This window comes from Equus caballus, chromosome 26 (genome assembly GCF_041296265.1).
Source record: "Equus caballus isolate H_3958 breed thoroughbred chromosome 26, TB-T2T, whole genome shotgun sequence".
Lineage (NCBI taxonomy): Eukaryota > Metazoa > Chordata > Mammalia > Perissodactyla > Equidae > Equus > Equus caballus.
This window is the reverse complement of record NC_091709.1, coordinates 36,331,085-36,352,292: the sequence shown is the minus strand read 5'-3', so window position 1 is coordinate 36,352,292 and position 21,208 is coordinate 36,331,085. Positions and strand designations below refer to the sequence as shown.

At 38.9% G+C, this 21,208-nt stretch overlaps 1 protein-coding gene across 50 annotated transcripts in view; it reads left to right on the top strand.

Annotated features, from left to right (window-relative positions):
* The window catches only part of SYNJ1 (synaptojanin 1), an 88,153-nt gene extending 70,530 nt beyond the window's left edge, over nucleotides 1-17,623 (top strand). For 8 of the 50 annotated variants that reach the window (XM_023630027.2, XM_070252511.1, XM_023630030.2 and 5 more), the window contains 9 exons: nucleotides 758-967; nucleotides 1,887-2,042; nucleotides 2,580-2,618; nucleotides 4,295-4,342; nucleotides 5,590-5,628; nucleotides 5,764-5,834; nucleotides 8,670-8,778; nucleotides 9,021-9,238; nucleotides 14,596-17,623. In XM_023630027.2, the coding sequence (XP_023485795.2) occupies nucleotides 758-967; nucleotides 1,887-2,042; nucleotides 2,580-2,618; nucleotides 4,295-4,342; nucleotides 5,590-5,628; nucleotides 5,764-5,834; nucleotides 8,670-8,778; nucleotides 9,021-9,238; nucleotides 14,596-15,411 (1,706 nt within the window). In that variant the 3' untranslated portion in view covers nucleotides 15,412-17,623. Of the gene's footprint in view, nucleotides 1-757; nucleotides 968-1,886; nucleotides 2,043-2,579; nucleotides 2,619-4,294; nucleotides 4,343-5,589; nucleotides 5,629-5,763; nucleotides 5,835-8,669; nucleotides 8,779-9,020; nucleotides 9,239-12,069; nucleotides 12,094-14,595 lie in introns of all 50 variants that reach the window. The other 42 variants (XM_023630044.2, XM_070252531.1, XM_070252527.1 and 39 more) reach the window with 16 other exon arrangements.
* Nucleotides 17,624-21,208: the final 3,585 nt, after the last annotated feature.

Here is a 21,208-nt window from a genome sequence, read left to right as displayed (position 1 = left end):
CCAGAAAGATGGTTATGGGTTGCCATCTTGCTCTCTGCTTAGTGCTCGATGAATGGGTTCAAGTGCCTGGAAGGGTGGAGGTTGGAGATCATGGCATCAAGGGAGTATAGAGGGTGTTATGTAAATTCCTGATGGCACAGCCTCAAAGAAATAGGCCTTTTTATTCAGGGTTGGAATATTAATCGTCTAGAATTGGAATTAGGTTGCAAGGGGCACCTTTACCCCACTTTCCAGCCCTGAGAAAAGTGGAGATGAGGAGACCTTAGGGGAGAACAAATTCCCCCCTATTCAATTAAAGTATGGAAGGTATGAAGAGACTCTCCGGGAAGGGTGTGTGGCTGTTCGAGAGCCTGTCTGCTGAGCTGAGGGCGGGGAGGAGGGCACAGTCCACAGAGCAAGTAAGAAAGTTTGGAGGGAGAGCAGTGAACTTGAGTCAGCCGGCACCGAGATAGCTGCTCAGTGGAGCATTGGAAGCCCTCGAATCAGCCCAGCTCCACATGTGAGTCATCACTGGCCTCCTGTTGTGCTGAGAGGGTAGACTCTCTTTAATTATATTTTCTCTAAGAGCATTTGTACTAATTCTAGCTTTATACATATAAATTTATATTTGCCCACATGCTTAATCTATGCATCTTTGCGGTGTCATAATGTTAACATGTTTATTTTCTGTATTTCAACACCTTAAAACCTAGATTGATGAACAACATTTCTGAGAAATTAAAATGGTGGTAACGTTGATAACCTTGCGTTTCCTCAGGCGACGTTGATGACTATAGTGCTGAAGTAGAGGAGATTCTTCCTCAGCATCTCCAGCCGTCTTCAAGTTCTGGCCTTGGCACTTCCCCAAGCTCTTCACCGCGGACCAGTCCCTGCCAGTCACCTACAATCTCAGAGGCTCCTGTACCTTCCCTTCCCATAAGACCGAGTCGAGCACCGTCAAGAACTCCTGGGCACCCAACGTCGCAAAGTGTGTATTTTATTTAAAGTTTTGTATGCCTTTCCCAGCTGATATGTTTGATTTCAGCTGGTCAAGTCTCTGATTCCTTTGGAGAGCCATTTTTGTTTAACTTTCATACACATATGCTAACATGTACTGTGCGTTCTGTTCATACAAAAGAAGAAACTTTGTAGATGGTGAGACCTAAATGGAAAGGAAACTCATCATGATTGTCACTAGATGAGAATTTTTCTTAAACCTTTTTCTATGTGGTCAGCTTTGTCCATGTCTTATAATTGATGATTTTCTATCATTATAGTTAGAGCCGATAACTATTCAGGCTTCACTATATATCTGTACATTACCTGTATTACACTATGGAGCAAGAGGGACAGAACAGATTTTTTTAATTCAAATTTATATTCATTACTCCTCCAAAGTTGGAAGATTTGTCTCTGGAAGTTGTTACATTACATGATTGTCACTATTCCATGTTAACCAACATCTTCAGAAAACATCTTCCATTTCATAAACTTCTCTAGTTCTCTCATACCACTCTTAGAGGACTGGCTTCGTTAAATAAATTCAAGATAAGCTGAGGTATCAAGAAAAGAAGAGACTCCTTTTTCTTTCTTTTCTCTCTACTTGCCAGCAGATTTCAAATGACTTACAGAATACTTTGTGCCATCTTGATAGGCCCGCTCGGTAAATCACCTTCACCACTTGGGACCTAGCTAAGAAGTCCATATAGAGCTAGCATTATTGCTTCCATGGTACCGAAGAGTAATGTAATGGCAGAACTGCATATGTTATTGATACTAAAAATGCATGTCAATACGCTATGGTACAAATTTAGAAAATTAGCAAAATAGAGACTTGGTCATAGATGTATAGGAAGTACTGTACCTTTGTGCTCATACCCACTTGGAAACTGATCTTCTTACTTAAGGTACTTTTTCAGGTTCTCCTGTTGACACCCTGCCAGCAACACAGCCACAGCAGAAGGATTCTTCCCAGACCCTGGAGCCCAAGCGGCCGCCGCCTCCCCGCCCGGTTGCTCCTCCGGCACGGCCAGCTCCCCCACAGAGACCGCCTCCACCTTCAGGTAATGGCCCATTTTATTTCCAAGTCCTCCTCCACGCTATTTAGAGATGTTTTTCATGTTTTCAAACTTCTAGCTTCTAGATTTTATTGTCTTTCTATCATTGTTGCCTCTTCATCAGCTGTTCTCTAAAGAATGTGGTAGGCGTGACAGAACAGGTAAAAAGATTGTTTCCTGACTTGATTTCTGTAGTGTGTTTTCAGAGCTGACTCGTATAAGTGTGCAAGAAGTGTTTGTTTTGTTTTTACTAATTTGATGTAGTAGTGCTAATTTCTGTAAAATGTATAATTAGAACTGAAGAACATACTTACTGTGAAGTTTTATGTATCTGTTTAAATGTTCTTTTTAAATAAGTATAGTGTCATTACTTAAATTGTTAGAAGTATTTGCATTAAATAATAGCTTCTTTATAGTACCAAGGTTCTAATACGTAGTTCCTACATGATATTTCACATCGTGAATACTGTAGTAAATCTTTGACCTTTCAACTCTTTTTAATGTCATTTCCTTTCTGCTGCATATTTTCTTACGAACTATAAGGGTCTAGGAGTCCTGCACCTTCTAGAAAAGAATTTGGAGGTAACGTTTATGTTTGTTATAATGCGTGCATCTGGGTTCATTATGTTTTGGAGTTTGATCCCTATGACTGAAAGTCAAAATGAATGACATTTATACTCCTGGTTAAAAATAGCTCCAAACTTCCATTACATTCCTGTTAAGTAAAAGATTGGAGCTTAGTTTTATTAGTGAATGGAACTGAGGGCTTCCATTTCCCAGATAGACATAGTTGAATTATTCATCAGGGCTTGATATACTTTTTCTTAATAAATGTAGTCAATTTAGTTACAAAGATTTCCCAAAAATCATATTAATTTCAAAAGGAATTCAGGTACAGTGAATATAGAACATTTCCCAAGTATTTGATAGTATTAGAGCTCTAGTACGTTCCTTTTCTAGTAGCTTGTGGATTAGCAAAATTTCCTAGGAATGCAATTTAAAGTTATAATAATTATCTGAAATATATCTTCATTTTGCATGGCTTTATCATAATTTGTCATAAAACTGATGCTTCATTTTTTAAAATGTAAGAGCAATTTTCTTTTATTTTTTCAATAAGAAAATTCTTATTAACAAATGGAGCACTTTTTGTTTGGTTTATTTGGTTTACATGAAAACTTCTCACAAAGCTCAGTTGGAGGTGTAAGTTTGACAAGCTCATTTAGTCTAATTCTCAAGGAAGGATGAGGCAGGTTGTCACAGTTCCGAAGAGGAGCTTTGACAAATCCAGTTTTAATATTATTAAGGCTTACTGTACATGTGTAGTTGGTCTATTTCTAGTCTAGCTGCCTAATGACATTGCTGACCAATTCACATGTTATTAAGATTGACTTTGCTTGTGTGTATATTTTAATGACTTTGTATAAGAAGGATAGCTAAATTATTTCGGCATGACAGCTTCTGCAAAATACTGCTACATGAAAATTTTTCCATTGGACTTACAGAAGACATTAATTTTTCCCATTTCAAACTCCGGCTTTTGTTTATATTTTCATGATAAATTCTATTTATCTTCTCCTTTAATTAGGAAAGCAACCTGTAGAAAATAAATTTTTTAATGAATTTGTGAAAAGTTAGATTAGCAACTCAGTGGCTTACTTTAGGAACTGATTTAATTTTTAAAAATTGCTTCTCTTCATCATTCTTTTGTAGGTAGTGTTTGCAGCATATTTTTTTTACCCTGTAAACCAATAACTCCTTTAAGGCAGTAAGCTTAGATAAAGTCATTATGGTACTTTTAGAGTTTTTTTAAAGTAATGTATTAAAATAACTTGTAAGAGACTATGTAGTCTCATAGAAATTTAAGATGAAATTGAGCCTTTATGGTTTTTTCCTTTTTGACTGTCAGACATTGGAGCTTTTATTAGAGATTTAAGTCTGAATATAAGGAATGAGAGGATCATAAAGCAAAGGCTTTCATTAAACATTTTTAAATTCCCTACATCTAATAATCTCAGACAGAAAAAGAAAACTGTCATCCCATTTCCACTCCTCTGCTTGAGGATAGGGAGGACTCAGGTTTGGGCTCGGCATCTAAAGTTACTTTGGTTTGTATTGATATCTTTGAAGAAACTTAAAGCAGTAAAAGAACCTTTTTGCAAAAGTAAGTTTAACACAGAAACTGTTTTGTGTGCCTGCCTTTCATTCTGTGCTGTGGGCCCTGAACAATATACAGCTTCTGTTCTTTCTCTAAAAAGGTATTGGAGCCCCTCCCAGTCCTGGGGTAGCTAGGCGAGAGATGGAAGGTAACAAGACTTTCGCATCATAGAAATAGATCTCTCATTTTATTTCTAAATGTCAGCCCCTCCAGTGTTTAAAGGAATACTAAATCTTTTCTTAGTCTGACTGTAAATTTCCCCTTCCCCTCCTTATGTATACATTGTAACCTTGTATTTTTTCTCTTTTCATTCTGTGTTGTGTATAGTTTCTAATGGATATCCGTTTAATTTCCCTGAGAGTCTTACGTTGTTTTGCACTCTGTTTTGGATATATTTCATATATACTTAGGAGGTGAAATTACTGTACAATGTTATTTTGAGAAGAATGCCTTCAAAATTCTTTTCAGAATAAGTCAAATGTTTATAAAGTTACTATACTAACGCTGAAGTTTTAAAAATTAATAGTTGTAATTAAACCCTATTAATTCAGGTCCAAGAATATGGTATTGTGTGGATGATTTCAAGTAACAAATATTTTTATGTATAATGATGCTGAACTAAATTTGCTTAAAGACCATTAAGACTAGAAGCCATTAATTAAGATTATAGTTATTAAAGGGCTGTTGTATTTCATATAACAGTTGCATTTGAATTTCCTTTCAAAAAAGAATAAATCTGAGAAGTTGCCCCTACTAGTCCCCCCTACTCCTTTTTGCCCCAAAAGTGATTTATTTCATTTCATCCTTCCACTACATTTCTAATGAGTCTGAACCATATTTTAACACTGTCTTCCATAAGGCAGATATTTAGTAGTCCTATGTGCCTGTCTTCTACCTTCATCATGGGAGTTTGTTATAGAAATCCAAAAGGTCTCGTCCTAAGATTGCTTCGTGCATAATGGCATCTACAGCCTGAAGTGCTGAAACAGCGTTGTTGGCACCTTTGGTGTAACTTGAGAATGCAGCTCTGTTTGCTCAGGGGCGATTTGTGGGCCAGGCTCTGAGAGGCTGTCCTTTACACGAGCTGACCTTGTGTTTTCGCGGTTCACAGGAGAGCTTTGCTGGGAAAGTCGCCTTAAAAGTAACCCCACGAGTGAGGTATCAGATTGAGGACTAAGTTGTCTCTCATAAATGTCACTCTAAGAATTCTAGTTTTTCTCTCTTCTGAGATATTTCATTTAGGTATTTCAGATATTTCCTTTCATTCATCATTATCCAAAGCAAAGTACTTTTGTTACCATCTCATGCCCCCATTTCTGCCAGTAATGAAACAGTAGCCAACTGATTGCTTTATTGTTTACTTATGACTGATTTTTTTTCCCTCCTACTTCAAAGCACCCAAAAGCCCTGGAACAACGCGGAAAGATAATATAGGTAAAAATGCTTGAATTTAGCTACTTACCCTTAAAACTGGACCGTGAATAGACGCTTAGGATATAAGTGCATGGTTTCTTGTTTCTTTGTTTTTTAAAAGAACCTGAAATACATGGTGTGATGTCTGTGTTGCAGGACGCAATCAGCCTTCACCTCAGGCAGGACTCGCAGGCCCGGGGCCAGCTGGATACAGTGCAGCCAGACCGGTAGGCACACCTGGCCTGGGAGCCCAGAGGGCTGGCTCTGGGCCCCAATTTGCTGCTCGTCAAATGGGTTATCTTGACTGTTTCCTCAACTCTAAAATGAGGGCATGGCACTTGACGATCTCCTGCTTACCTTTCACCTCTCACATTATGTTAACATACTCTTCAAAAATAACTAAACGTCGATGTTCCTCAGCTAACCATGGGGTTATATTCCTGATGAACCCATTGTAAGTTGAAAATGGATTTAATACCCATAACCTTCCAAACATCACGGCTTAGCCTAGCCTACCTTCAACGTGCTCAGAACACTTCCCTCAGGCTACAGTTGAGCAAAATCAGCTAACACAGCGCCTATTTTATAATAAAGTGTTGAGTATCTCATGTAATTTATTGAATGTTGGACTGAAAGTGAAAAAGAGAATGGTTAGTGTCTTGGTTCCTCACCCTGGTGATCGCGGGCTGACTGGGAGCTGCGGCTCACTGCCACTGCCCAGCGTCCCGAGGGAGGATGGCACCACGTATCACCAGCCCCGGAAAAGAGCACAATTCAGAATTCAAAGTATGGTTTCTTCTGGTGCAGATCACTTTCTCACTGCCTTAAAGTCAAACCATCTTAAGTCAGGGACCATCATCTGCACTTCGTTATTTGAATAAAAGTGATATTCTTAAGTAATTGTGGTCACTGAATATCTTAGAATCACCAAGTCTATGAGGGAGTGATGTATTGGGGCAACTTTTTATCATATTATCTGAGTAATTAATGAGGATATAAAGTCATCCTTCACTAAGAAGGATTTTAAAGATTTTCTTTTTCCTTTTTCTCCCAAAGCCCCCCTGTACATAGCTGTGTATTTTTAGTTGTGGGTCTTTCTAGTTGTAGCATGCGGGATGCCGCCTTAGCATGGCCTGATGAGTGGTGCCATGTCCACGCCCAGGATTCGAACCGGTGAAACCCTGGGCCACTGAATCAGAGCTCGCGAACTTAACCACTTGGCCATGGGGCTGGCCCCTATAAGAAGGATTTTAAAATTAGATTTCAGAAAAAAGTTTTTATGATAGAGTTAGCATACTGAAACTGGTTCTGTAGGTATTAAAAGTAGGCAAGCATGGGACCAGCCTGGTGACATAGTGGTTAAGTTCATGTGCTGCGCTTTGATGGCCTGGGGTTTGCGGGTTCAGATCCCAGGCGCGGACCTACATACTGCTCATCAAGCCATGCTGTGGCAGTGTCCTGCATACAAAATAGAGGAAGATGGGCACAGATGTTAGCTCAGTGATAGTCTTCTTCAAGGAAAAATGAGAAAGATTGGCAACAGAACTTAGCTTAGGCCAATCTTCCTCACCAAAAAAAAAAAAAAAAAAAAAAAAACCAGGAAAGTAGGAGAGCAGATGCTGTTGCCAGGCCTTTCTCCTACCTTGTGAATCTGTGGTTTGCTCTATGTTTATCATATGTTCTTTTATACGCTTAATTATTCTATTATTTACCTGAATGAAAATTTTCTCTGGAATATAACAATTTTTTTAAAAAAGAAAATGGAAACCAGTAAACAGTGACTTAGGCTAGTCTAGGGCAGTCTGGGGCTGCTGGGAGGCCTCTAGCTGAGGAGTGGGAACTGGGAACTGCTACTGTAACTAGAAATTAAAGTTGTGAGAAATTAAGAAACTACTTGTGATGAAACTACTTCTAATTTCTAGTAAGACATTCTCATAAAAATTCCAAGATAGAAATTTTGTCTTTTCTGTTGTAGCTGTCTATTTAACATCCAATCTAAAGGTCCTTTTCTGTATGCAGTACAGTCATGTGCCACATAAGGCTCATTTCAGTCAGTGACGGACCGCATATATGACTGTTGTCACATAAGATTAGGACCACGTAGCCTAGGTGTGGAGTAGACTGTAGCATCTAGGTTTGTGTGAGGACACTCTGTGATGTTCCCACAATGACGCAATCTCCTAACGATGCAGTTCTGAGTGTATCCCTGCTGTTAAGCAACACGTGACTGTAATACACTCCAAATTAAAACATCTGTAAAATATGCCTAAAGATATCTATTACCCATTCTCCTTTTTTCCAAAAAAGGAGAATTGCGATTCACTGACTCCACCACAAGTACTTTCTTTGTTCTATGTAATACTGTAAGAAGAGGGAAGGAAAGTCAGGATTTTGTGAGATTGTGTGCATAATTTTGCTTAAAATAAGTATTGGGGGCTTAAGGCTTCTGCAAACTTATGAAAATAGAAAACATATTTTTCACCAGTGTGTCTTTTAATGTATTTAGTTTAGCATATTGAGTTAGTCATTCAAGAGTTTTTACTTCTGTATTTAAAGAAAAAAATCCCAGGGTGTGGATTTTTGTAAGCGTCTTCGTTGCTCAGTGTGTGTCTCCATCTCCTCGGCAACTTTGACACCGGCCCATCTCCCATTACACCAGCCATGCTCCGGTGACGAGCAAGGGCCCCACGGCTTGGCAGGCCTGAGTCGGCTCCAGGCCTAGTTTCCTATCTTTGTAGTCTTGGGAAAGTTACATACATTTCATCACCTTAATTTGAAATAGAGATGATAAATAATACCTACGTATGAGGGATATTTTGAAGTGAAATGGAAATGCCTCCACAGTGCTTAATTAGCAGAGTGCCTGGCAGTAAATAGTGAAAGATAAAAGGGAAGATTTTAACTCGTGTGACTATTTGGCTGTAAATAGCGAGCAATGAAAAGGAAAAGATGGGGAATAACACCAGAGAGGGGATTAAATAAGGTGCAAAAGCAAATATTTTAACAAAATCTTATCTGTTGAAAACAAGTAATGTCTCCAATGTTACATTTCCCATTTCTAGACCATTCCGCCCCGTGCTGGAGTCATCAGCGCTCCACAGAGCCACGCTCGGGCATCCGCCGGAAGACTGACTCCTGAGAGCCAAAGCAAACCACCGGAAGTGCTGAAAGGTCGACACCGTGTTAGAAATAGCACTTTCCCTCTGCACTCCGTCCTTTCACTTTGCCTTCTTCTTCCTGTGGTCTCTCACCTTCTGCAACTTACTCAGACAGGGATATCCTTCTTTCTTTATGCCACAAGAAGTGAGGCCACTTGTTGGGGGAGGGGATTCGAAACTCCTAACATTGCACTAAAGGAAGGATAAAACGTGGCTTTCTGGAAAACACCTAACGTGTGAAAATGATTATTTTAGGTTCACCTCTTCTTCCTGAACCACTGAAGCCTCAGGCTGCCCTTCCTGTGCAGCCTTCTCTGCCCCCACCTGTTCAAAAGATGCAGGAGCCTCTTGTCCCTGTGGCAGCACCTATGCCTCAGTCTGCCCCGCAGCCATACCTGGAAACCCCGCCACAGCCACCACCTCGGAGCAAGTCGTCCCACGGCTTGCCTTCAGAACCTCCCTCGCAGCCGCAGGTAAGTCCTACTAGTAAACAACAGATCATCTGTGATGCCTTGGGATTTTGTTTGTTTTTTAGCCACCATTGTTTTTCTTTTCTTTTTTTTTTATTGAGGTATATTTGATGCTTTTGGTATGGTTTTTGAACATTTATTTTTAATTATTAGCTTTTATAAGAAATAAACAAATATAAGATTCAATTTTCTTTTTTATTTTTGCCTTTTGATAGTAATAGCCTCTTGAGATATGCCTTCGACAGTTGGTGTCACTTGACATCTCAAACTAGTCACGTAACAAACGCATGGTTTGACTGAGGGTTTGGGTTTTTTGGCTTTTTTTTTAGCCTGTTGCTTAGATCATGCTTTCTCAGAGAGTGATCCTAAATTAGGGCTCTTTAGGGAATTTTCAAGTGGCTCCCAGGCTGTTTTATCATGTTAATGTTTAAAGTGTCTATGACTTTTGGTTTTTTAATTCATAATTTGGATAATTGATAAGTTAGGATAGACAGCAATTGTTTATTTTTCTTACTGTTCATAGCAAATTTTGGCTTTTACTTCCTGGAGAGAGAGGCAGTCAGATCACCCCCTGACGTTAGCATGTGGTTGATCTCCAATAAACAGAATGATCCTTTATTCCTCTTGAAGCAAGCACGGTTCACATCTGTGCTGGAGCTGGCACTCGGGTTCCTCCGGGATCTTGGTTTCAGTCACTATTGGATATGTTTAGACGGGCTGGGCGTGCAGCAGGAGGCTTAGTCACAAGAGAAAAACCATCAATGTGCTAAGTCACCTCATTAGTGTCGCACAGAAAGCAGTGCCGTTGCCTTGGTGGGTGGAAATCATAGGATCGCAGGCACGGTTGTTACGTCACAGTGATCTCACACTGGAAAGCCTCTGGCATGTGTATACAGAGCTATTTTAATACAAGAGTAGTCATGCAAGTTAAATGGTTTTATTTTTATTTGGATGCTGTTTTACTTAGTTTTTGTTATATACATTTCAATAAAATTGTTCAAATTTATATTTAGTAAGCATATTTTTTATTGTCTAGCCTTACATTTTATTGATCCTAAAGTTGTGACTTGAAAGGCCATCAAGGCCAAAGAACTGTGTAAAGTTTTAAAAGTCTGCTTTTAAACTATGGAAAGTTTAAAATATAGAAATATGGCACAATGGCAGTGTCCCTTAAGTACATTTCGAAATAATAGTTTGCATTTATTTTTACAGATATCTTAGTATGTCCACCTAGTTGGCAGAAGTTAACAGTTTCTTTTGCTTCTACATAACGAAAAACAGATAATAAATTAAATATGACTCTTTTTTTTTTTTTTTTTTTTGAGGAAGATTAGCTCTGAGCTAACATCTACTGCGAATCCTCCTCTTTTTCCTGAGGAAGCCTGGCCCTGAGCTAACATCCCTGCCCATCTTTCTCTACTTTATATGTGGGACGCCTGCCACAGCATGGCGTGCCAAGGGGTGCCATGTCCGCACCCGGGATCCGAACTGGCAAACCCCGGGCCGCCAAAGCAGAACATGTGCACTTAACTGCTGCACCACCAGGCCGGCCCCTAAATATGACTCTTAAAACAATATAAATACTGTTGGCAATTAGCACTTACTCATTAGACTATTGGTCACATTTGTAAAAGCTAAGAAGGATATATAATCAAGAACAATAAACTGATCTCTTAGGCTAATTAATAGCGAAAAGTCGTCTACATTTTTTAGTTCAGAAAATTGAGGATGCTGAAGATATATAATTATTTTAGAATCCTTCAAACAATAAATGACTACTCTTCTTTTCTCTCTGCCATCCACTCTTAGTTAGTGATGAATTTTTCTTCTCATTTTTTTAATAAGGTGTACTGTTGTAGTTTTTAAAATGTAATTGGAGGGCCAAAACCTTTCAAAGTAGCCGTCTTAGAGCTTTGTTTCACTGCTTTGGGACAGCACGCGATCATCCACTTCATAGTAAAGTGCACCTTACTCCTAAAGCTCTGTGATGGTGTAAGTATTCTTAGGCCAGTAGGAAGGACACAGCACTCCGAAAAACTTCAGAGAGAGCCAACTCTCAAGTAAGATGCAGTGTTCAGCAGAAAGTCATCTTGTGACGCAAATGCTCCAGAATGAATATTCCAGTGACTGCCGCATATCATTTTCTTAGGTCATTTTGCATTGTTTTGATTTCTGTTTTTCACTGGAATGGGTGTGGTGATTTGGTGGCAGACCACACATACTTTCTGTGTGGCCTGGTAGATTGTTCTGCTGAGGGCTCTTTTCCTGGCTTGCAGACAGCTGCCTTCTTGCTGTTCACTCCCGTGGCCTTTCCTCGGTACTTGCATATAGATAGAAGGCCAGCCGTCTGGGTGTCCTCTCATAAGGGCACCCATCTCATCATGAAGGCCTACCCTAGTGGCCTCATCTAACCTCAGTTACCTCCTAAAGGCCCCATCTCCAAAAACCAGCACATTGGGGGTTAGGGCTTTAACATTGGAATTTTGGGGGGTCACAGACATTTAGTTCATAATAGGCTGCTTAAAACTTTAGAGCTCCAGAAACCTATTTAGAATATTACTTTTGGAATAACAAAACTTTGAGGTGGTTAGTAATCAACTTCAGATAAAATTAAAGTTTGAGCCCTAATTCAATACATTTTTTGTTCAGAATCGTAAAAGAAATTGGAATTGTCTCTTGAACTTATGCTACAACCTGCAAATGTCACTGCTCTTGCATTCTGTGTATAATGCAGGCCTAGAAGTATTTTGAAGAGTGAATTGTTAGGGTTGCTGGTTGGTCTCAGATTGTCCTCCTAACTCTTTCCTTTGATGTCTGTGTTCCTTTTCTCAAAGCAGGAGCAACCATCAGGGTAACAGGTATCGGATTATTTCTCAATCTTCTATGTGCTTTTCATCTGTTGTAGCACATTAGATGTATGAGTCTTTCACTGCATACATCTAAAGTTTCACCCATTTTTAAAACCACCTGTCCACATTAATAAACTCTATCATCATACCATAAAACCTGCCTTTTCTTTTTCTTAGTATTTTAAATTTTTAGGAACCATTTTAAATTTTTAGTTGTTCTTGCTAATGCTTTACCATTTTTTGCTTTGTTTTTTATGAAATTAACAAAACTAAAAAATATAACTTCAAGAAGGTAAGCTTTAGGTATATGAAAGTCTGGCAAAACCAAATTGGTTCTTGGTTTTAACAATGGCATAATTACATAAATATAAAATTCCATTTTTTTCCTTAGATTTCTTCTGGGAAGTTTTTTTCAAATAATTTTAGTAACGAGTATTTTTGCTAAGGAAGGATTGATGATTTAGAAAGATGAAAGTTAATATTATAACAGGATTATTTAAAGATCTTTCCAACACCTTTCTCTGTAAAAATACCACTGTTTTTAATGTCAAGTCATCACAAATCCTGCTTCGATTATAAATTATTCTAAGGTAATGAATGGTGGTGTGGCTCTCATTATAATTTCAAGTCTGATTGGGCAAAATCCTGCTTCTATCAAGTTACCTTTAACTTATTTTGAAAAAACATTTTTTTTTACATGTGGAAATAAAGATATTTAAATGTATACCATTTATTTGGCAAAGGTCTAGTATTCTAAGCTGTGCAAAGCATACAATTCTCCTGTCCTATAATGTCTGTGTTGTGCACTGTTGTATCTGCCATGGGAGAATTGGGTCCCAGGCTTCATCAAGTACTTCCGTTGTGTTGTATTAATCCTAAATAATCCAGAGATTTTTGGTAATGTAGAGTTAATTGTGATTTTATGGTGTCTATAATAAATTTGCCTCTCGAGTGGATTTCCATATTTAGGTCTGTTTACCTTTAATACACTTACAATACAGTTTAGAGTCTGTAACATGTTTACTCTTTAATTTTGTACAAATTTATTAAGTTGTTTGAAGAAAATATACTTGTTTATTCAATTATAAAGTGTGTTCTAGGACAATTGAATAGGAATATCGGATACTTGGAAGTTAGTCACTCATGCAATTATCCACAGCACTTCCCTGTGCAAGTGAACAGCCTTCCCTGTTCTTAAGCACCACGTTACTGTTTCCTAAGACACACTAATGTTTTATTGGGAGTGCTGTCCTCTATTTCAGCCTATTTCATGAACGTTTAGTTATTTTGCTTTAACAACTATCTAAATTCATTTTGGTTAGTGCTCCATTTTGTCACATTGCAAGTCTTGAGCTGAAATATTCCCTCCCCTGTTCTTTTCAACCCAAAGGTTTGTTTTCTTATTTTTAAATCTGGCATAAATATCCAAGTCATCCACCTAGTTTTAATAATTATGTGGAGTTTTTAAAAATTAAAATGAAGTGCTTGATGAGCTAATCTGCTCATATGACCAGGACGATAGTTCTGTTTCCCAGAAGAAAAATTGGCTTTGCTCAGTCCCCAGCCATGCTCCACTCCACCTGGCTTCTCTGTGAACTGCGCACAGAGTGCAGATTTTTTATGACTGTACGGTAATTCAGAACACTTGTCCTCCCAATAACAGCTCACTGCCAGCTCTGTCACATAGAAAGGACTGTGCACCACTCTGGGCACAGCTTCACTCTGGTTTCAGAATTAATATACCAAACAGAAAATGACATCTTTTTACCCTGGTTTTAAACAGTCATCGCATTTGGTTATTAATAAGCCTGTCTGTTTTGGAACATCTTTACAAGCTGAGGAAGGTCCATTAAGGAGCACTCGCATTATTCACAGAGTTTATTCTACGAAGGAGAACTTACACTAAAAGGCAGAGAACGCTTTGAAGATTCACTTTTCCAAGTGGAAAAGGAAAAGATGCATTGTCTTCAGCTTACGAATACAAATATACTAATAAAATTAATTTTCATTCATAAAGTTTAATTTCCATAGTTAACATTAACTTTCAATTAAAATATGTTTAAAAGAACAATGAAACCACATCATCATCATCCATGGGTGTTGGAAGTTTATTTATACAGATTTAGCATAAGTTCTGAATATGAGTTTCTTAAGTTAGTGTTAACATTTGATAGAACTGGACATGAGCAAAACTCATTTGCTAATTCTGTATAATTCTCCATTTTATCATATCAATACTTGCATGAATGAAATAAGCTGTTTAATTTCTTTGGGATTTAAAAAAATGTATTTAATAAAAGGATTTACTTGTCAAGGACTTTTTAAAGCATAAGATTTTAGCTGTTTTACTTAAACCACCGGAATAACAAATTACACAAAACTGCTTTTTATTTTCTAAATTTGTACACTTGCCCCCCAGAATGAAGAATAATTGGGACAGGAAGCATAGGGAGTATTACAAGTAAATATATTACTTTTTTTTGATTATTCAATGCTCTCTTTCTTTACCAGGTAAAAACAAATGGAGTGTCTGCTGTCAGACTGGAATCGCCATTAAAGAGTGACCCATTTGAAGATCTGTCATTTAATCTGCTTGCTGTATCAAAGGCTCAGTTACCTGTCCACACATCACTTGTTCCAACCCCAGACCTGAAGAGGTTGATTCAGTCACCTTCTGCAACACAAAGTAACATTAATACTTTGAGTTCTGCAAGTTGCATGCCAACAATGCCTCCAATTCCAGCCCGGAGTAAATCCCAGGAAAATATGCGATGTTCACCAAACCCATTTATTACGAGCTTGAGCAGCACAAACCCTTTCACTGACAGGACTGCTGCTTCTGGAAACCCATTTCGAGCCGAGTCTCAAGAATCAGAGGCAACTTTATGGTTCTCCAAAGAAGAGCCTGTTGCTAACACTCCTTTCCTTTCTCTGAAGCCTCTTGGTCATAACAAAAGCAAGCCTTTATCTTCATTTGATGGCTTTAAGGACGGTTTTGATCAGCAGGGCCAGTCTATGGTAAAAAATAGCAACCCAAAAGGATGGGTAACCTTTGAGGAGGAAGAGGACTTTGGTGTGAAAGGGAAGTCAAAGTCAACTTGTGGTCCAGACTTACTGGGTAATCAGCCACGCGCATCTTCTGGCTCCAGCGTGACCTTTGATAATGACTGGAGTAAAGGTACAAATGTTTCTTTCTGTGTGTTGCCGTCAAGAAGACCACCTCCACCTCCTGTCCCTCTGCTCCCACCTGGTACCACCCCACCAGTAGAGCCTGTCACAACTTTGGCATCTAAGGCATCACCCACACTAGACTTTACAGAAAGATAATGGTACACACTAGGAAACAGTGGTCTTTTTAGTTTTGGCAGGGTAGAGCCAAAAGGATTGGGCATTAGTTAGTCATTATGTGCAATAAGTAATTGTTAAGTGCACTGATGTCGTCATGAAATACCACTATTTAATGTGTACAAAGTTGGAATATGTGTATATTGGAAATAAGGAAAAATCCTTCTCATTATTAACTGGAGTTTTGGTGTGTTTATGCTTGGATAAATAAGAGAGTAGTAGCCATAAAAAGTGCTCAAAACTACTTTAGAAAATAGTCCTTATTCAGAAATTCTTTCTCGGTCTTCTCTGAAGAATCTCAAAAAGCCCAAACAACTTCTAGCTGACATTACTGCCAGCCCTTTGGTACTTGTTAACAATCAGTATTTGTAAGTTTTTACTAGAGAGCTATCAAAGTTATACTGAAAGAGAAGTTTGAAAGGCACTGCTTTAAAAAAAAATATGTATACGTGTGCACACACACATGCACACATATATACATTTACATATTTATAAAATTCATAATCTAAGTTCTAGGATATAACACAGACCAAATTTTTACCTGAAAGTTCTAACAGAGTTGTTTTTTCAGTATTTCATTATCAGAAGGATGGCTATAAATGGAATTTGGACATTTCATTAATTTTCTTTCCATGACTAGAATAATCTCACTACAGAACCGGAACTTCCTACCATCCCCACACCCTGCCCCTTCAACCACGCACGTAACGTCCATCCTTGTTACTTTCCACTCCAGCACCTCCATATGCTTTGCTCTGGGAGGAGGTTCTTGCAGCTGGAAGCAGCATATTCTGTGGTCACTGTCATGTAGACAAACACTCCAGCCCTTTCAAAAAGTGCTATGGCCTTGTAGGCGGGAAGGCACGTGCCACCAAGTTCAGTGAGGAATCTTAGAGCGAAGCGTCCTCTCCTTTCTCGGTACGTTAAGGGATCTGTTTTCATTTCCCTCCCACACTGGCTGCTTTTGCCCTGGAACTCGGTCAGCAGGGAAAGCAGCAGTCCACAGAGTGTTTTGAATTTGGGGTCTGCTCAGTGTCCGCTCTCTCCCCTAGAGCTACAGAACACATCTGTGATGCTGCTTTACGTTTTTAGAGACTGCATCTCAAGTTAGCTGTGGATTTTGTCTCCTGCACTGCCAATATGCAACTGATCCTGCTTTTATTAATTTTATGAAGAAGTACACAGAATTTTTACAGAATGTAGTATTTTGATATCATTAAGTAATCCCAATCAGAAAACTCCTTGAGCAATATTGTTTTGTTGTCAGTTTAAGTTAAAATCATCTTTACCCATTAAGACTTCTATGAACATTCCTTTTATATAGAGTTGTAGGCATCCACATTGTCCACATTTAACCTTTGAAGATGTGCATGGGAGGGCTATCAGAAATAGAGTTCATGGCTAAGAATCTGTGAAACGTGAAAGCACAGCAAACCGCATTGCACTTAACCACGTAGAGCACATCGAGTAGGAAAGCACTTTTCTAAATGCTCAAATGTTATCAAAATACTATATTTATAGAAGTAATCCTCTCTCTGTTAACAGCCAGGATTTGCTGTTAGAAATAACTCTCACGAGTTTTATATTGTGCTTTTTTGGGGGTTCTATTCATTTCAGCAGTAGTATATTTTAAACAGCAGTATTACTCTAAGCATTGTGCTTCAAAATGTGAATTAACTTGTTGAAACTGTGGCTTTAACACCTATATGATTAATGTAAATGGCATTTGCTCTCCATTAGCAAATAATTCATGAGAAACTTCCCTAGTGCAGACTGCAGTTCTGTGAGCAATGTTTCCTATTAAATATTAACTACTGTTGAAAATATACATATCATGCAGCAGCTCTGCCTTTATCAGGAAAATTATATTTGGCAAGTTGCTGAAAGGGTACAAAGTTATGAAAGTTAAAGGTATGCTGCAAATAACTAGCCATTATTCTGTGTATTATTACAATATTTACGAGTTCTCTTAAAAGCAGAGCAGAAATCAGACACTAAGGATCTCTTCGTGAATTCCTCGTTCTCCATAGTAGATTGCTGTTTATATGTAAGAATTTTATTGCTTATGTGGCATACAGTATTTATAGCTATATACTTTATAGAAGTACAGTATTAAAGTCAGTGGTATACAAACACTCTGTACATATCCTGTGAAATGTGCTGTCATATGAAATAAATATACCTGTCTTTACCATATTGACTACTTTGCTCAAAAAGAAAGAAATTTTCTTAGCCATTTGCCTTGAACTTTATATATACAAGTTTACTGACATTTGGGGATTAACGCTTATTGTCAGTCAGATCAGCTATTTTAAATTCATGACCTTATTTTCATCAATTTCACTTCTCCGTTTGATACTTACTCTAAATGTCAGAAAAAAGAGATTCTGAGATTACTAATCATTGTTAAGAAACCCATGCACTTCTTCTGTAAGAGAAGCCTTCATTCAAAATCTTGTTGCCTGGAAAATAACACATGAAGCCCGAACAATGATTTTCTAGCCCACAGCAAAAGAAACGGCCTGGGGCAGAGGGGAAATAGGCACAGGAACAGCCAGACCAGAGAAGAGACTGGCGAAGAAGACCCCAAGAAAGAGGCTGAGGCTAGTAGTTCCGATGAGTACTGCCTTTTGTCAGTCTGGTAAGACTGCTATTCAAAACAATAACCTTGATGTATGTTCATTAACCTCTGTTTAAGAAGTTACAGAATAATAGGCTTTAAAAAAACTTTAAGATAATTGTAGATTTATATGTAGTTGTAAGAAATAATACAGAGATCCTAGGTACCCTTTACCCAGATGCCGCCAGTGGTCACATTTTGCAAAACTGTAGCATAATACCACAGCCAGAACATCAACATTGATACAGAACATTTCCATCACCGCGAAGAGCCCTCCCCTTGCCCTTTTTCCACTACCCTCCCATCCTGTCCCCCTCTCTTGTCCTTAACTTCCGGCAACCACTAATCTGGTCCCCATTTCTATATTTTGCCACTTGAAGAATGTTATATAAGTGGAATCGTATGGTATGTAACCTTCTGGGATTGGCTTTTGTACTCAGCACAGTTCTCTGGAGATTCATCTGGATTGTGTGAATCACTAGTTCGTCCCTTTTGATTGCTAGTAGTAGTCCATTGTATGGAGGCACCACCGTTGGTGTAACCGTTCACCCGCTGAGGGACATCTGGGTTGTTCCCAGTTTGAGGCTACTATAAATAAAGCTGCTGTGCACATTTATGTACAGATTTTTGTGTAAACAAGTTTTCATTGCTCTGGGATAAATGCCCAGGAGTGCAATTGCTGGGCCAGTGGTAGTTGCATCCTTGGCTTTTTAAAAAACTGCCAAACTGTCTTCCAGAATAACTACCATTTTATGTTCCCATCCGCAGTTTATGAGTGATCTGGTTTCTCTGCATCCTTGCCTGCATTTGCTGTTATTACTATTGTTTATTTTAGCCATTTTAGTAGTAGATATTTCATTGTGGCTTTACTTTGTGTTTCCCTAATACCTAATGATGGGAACATCTTTTCATGTGCTTATTTGCCATCTGGTATCTTCTTTAGTAAAATATCCATTTGTATCTTTTGCCCATTTTCTAAATGGATGGTTTTTTACTGTTGTGTTTTGAAGCTTCTTTGTATATTCTATGTACTCGTCCTTTGTTGGATATGTTTACAAATTTGCAAATATTTCTCCCTGTCCGTAGCTTATCTTTTCACCCTCTTCATATGCTCGCTCCATAGCCAGATCCTGAGCTCTGCAGGCCCACAAACCACAGCAGGGGCGACTGGCACAGGATAAGCAAACTCACAGAAAACTGACGTGTAAATCAAAATGCCAGTTTATTAATTTTAGAAAAATAAGTCTGACCACATCAAGATTTAGCACACGTGGAAAAATGGGAACTCATACCCTGTTGCTAAGAGGGTAATTTGGCACATCAGCTCTAGAGACAATTTAACAACATCCAGTAAAGTTCACATACTCTATCACAAGAAGTTTGGTTTGTAGAGAAACTCTAGTACATGTGGAACAGGACATGCATTGTTTGTAATGGTGAAAACTAGAAATAAGCTAACCATCAACGGGGGATGGAGGGACACATTCATACAGTGGAATACTATACAGCAGTGAAAATTAAGTGAATGAAATATTAGTAAATCTCATTAGGGAGCCATAAAGCAAGTTAAAAAAAGATATGACACCATTTATATAAAATTTAAAACATGCAAAACAATACTCTCTATTCTTTAGGGATACATAGATGTGTTAATGGTATAAAAACATGCACTGGGGGACTGGCCCAGTGGCATAGTGGTTAAGTTCATGCGCTCTGCTTCAGCACCCTGGGCTGTGCAGGTTCGGATCCTGGGCATGGACCTACACATTGCTCACCAAGCCATGCTGTGGTGGCATCCCACACACAAAATAGAGGAAGATTGGCACAGATGTTAGCTCAGCGACAATCTTTTTCAAGCAAAAAAAGAGGAAGATTGGCAGCAGATGTTACCTTAGGGCCAATCTTCCTCACAAAAAACAAAACAAAACAAAACCCCGTGCAATGGGAATGATAAATTCAGGCTAACAGTTACCTCTGGAGAAGGGGAGGAGGGGAATAAGACCAGAGAGGGGTATGTGGGAACTTTCATGTATCTCTAATGTGTTAGGACATAAAAAAATTTTTTTTTCCAATAGAGTAAAAATTTGCTCTTTTCTTTCCTGGCTGCCTGATATCTAGCAGTCATCATGAATGACCCATTAGTTATCTGGACCAGAGTGTTCTTTACGATTGGATTGCTTCAACAGATACAAATGGTCATGAGATGCCCTTCAACCTAGAAAGGCAACAGTACCTAAAACATTCAGAGAAAATTAGCCAAAACGCACAAGATGTCATCTTTGTCTTCAAAATCAGAACCCACTTGGGTGGTGGCAAGACAACAGGCTTTGTCATGATTTATTATTATTTACACTTTGAAAAAACTACACACAAATGGGTGAGACATGGCTGATAGAAGAAGAAAAAGACCTTAAGAGAACACTGAAGGAATGCAGTAAAAGAATAAATACAGTTAGGAGGGCTACAAAGACAAGCATCAGTGCTGACAAGAATGGAAGGTGCTGCAAGGGCTTCATCTGTGGCGATTTGGCAGATTCTTTACCAGCTGATTAACTACACATTTAAACAAAACTGGGTGGCCCGTACGTGGGTGTTCTACACTTCATTCGTATTGTTAAAAATTATACCCAGAGACCCTGTCATACATGAGTTTGGGAATAAATGGTTCTCACTGCCTAGAAGGCTATACTCTAAACCAAGTGTTAAGCAGGAGTTGGCTTGGCGAATATGGAATTGGATTCAGGAGAAATACGGGGATGATGTTATGGCGAGCAGTCAGCAGCTAAGAGAACACAGTAGGCCCCTTTCTCCCCTGGGGAGAGAGACGTTTGCCAGTCTGACGGTACTGATGGTCCAGGATCTGGGTAATCCCTGCCCCAACAGCACTAGAGGAAAACACGTCTCTCCCTGGGAGCCATCCAGTATCCAGTATCCAGTGTACCAGGCTCCATATGAGGCCCTGGATTGGCTTTGGGCATTTCCAGGCCTACAGTCACACACTTTCTCCACTGCTGCCCCCGGGCCCCCAGGGATGCAGTTTCAATGGAGAGAGCCAAAGTTTCAGGAATACAAAGCAGCGGCTGCTTGTAATATTCAAATCAATTCGTCTGCAAGGGCCCTTCGAAAGGAGAAAACCAGGGCTAGAGGCCTTGCCCTAGC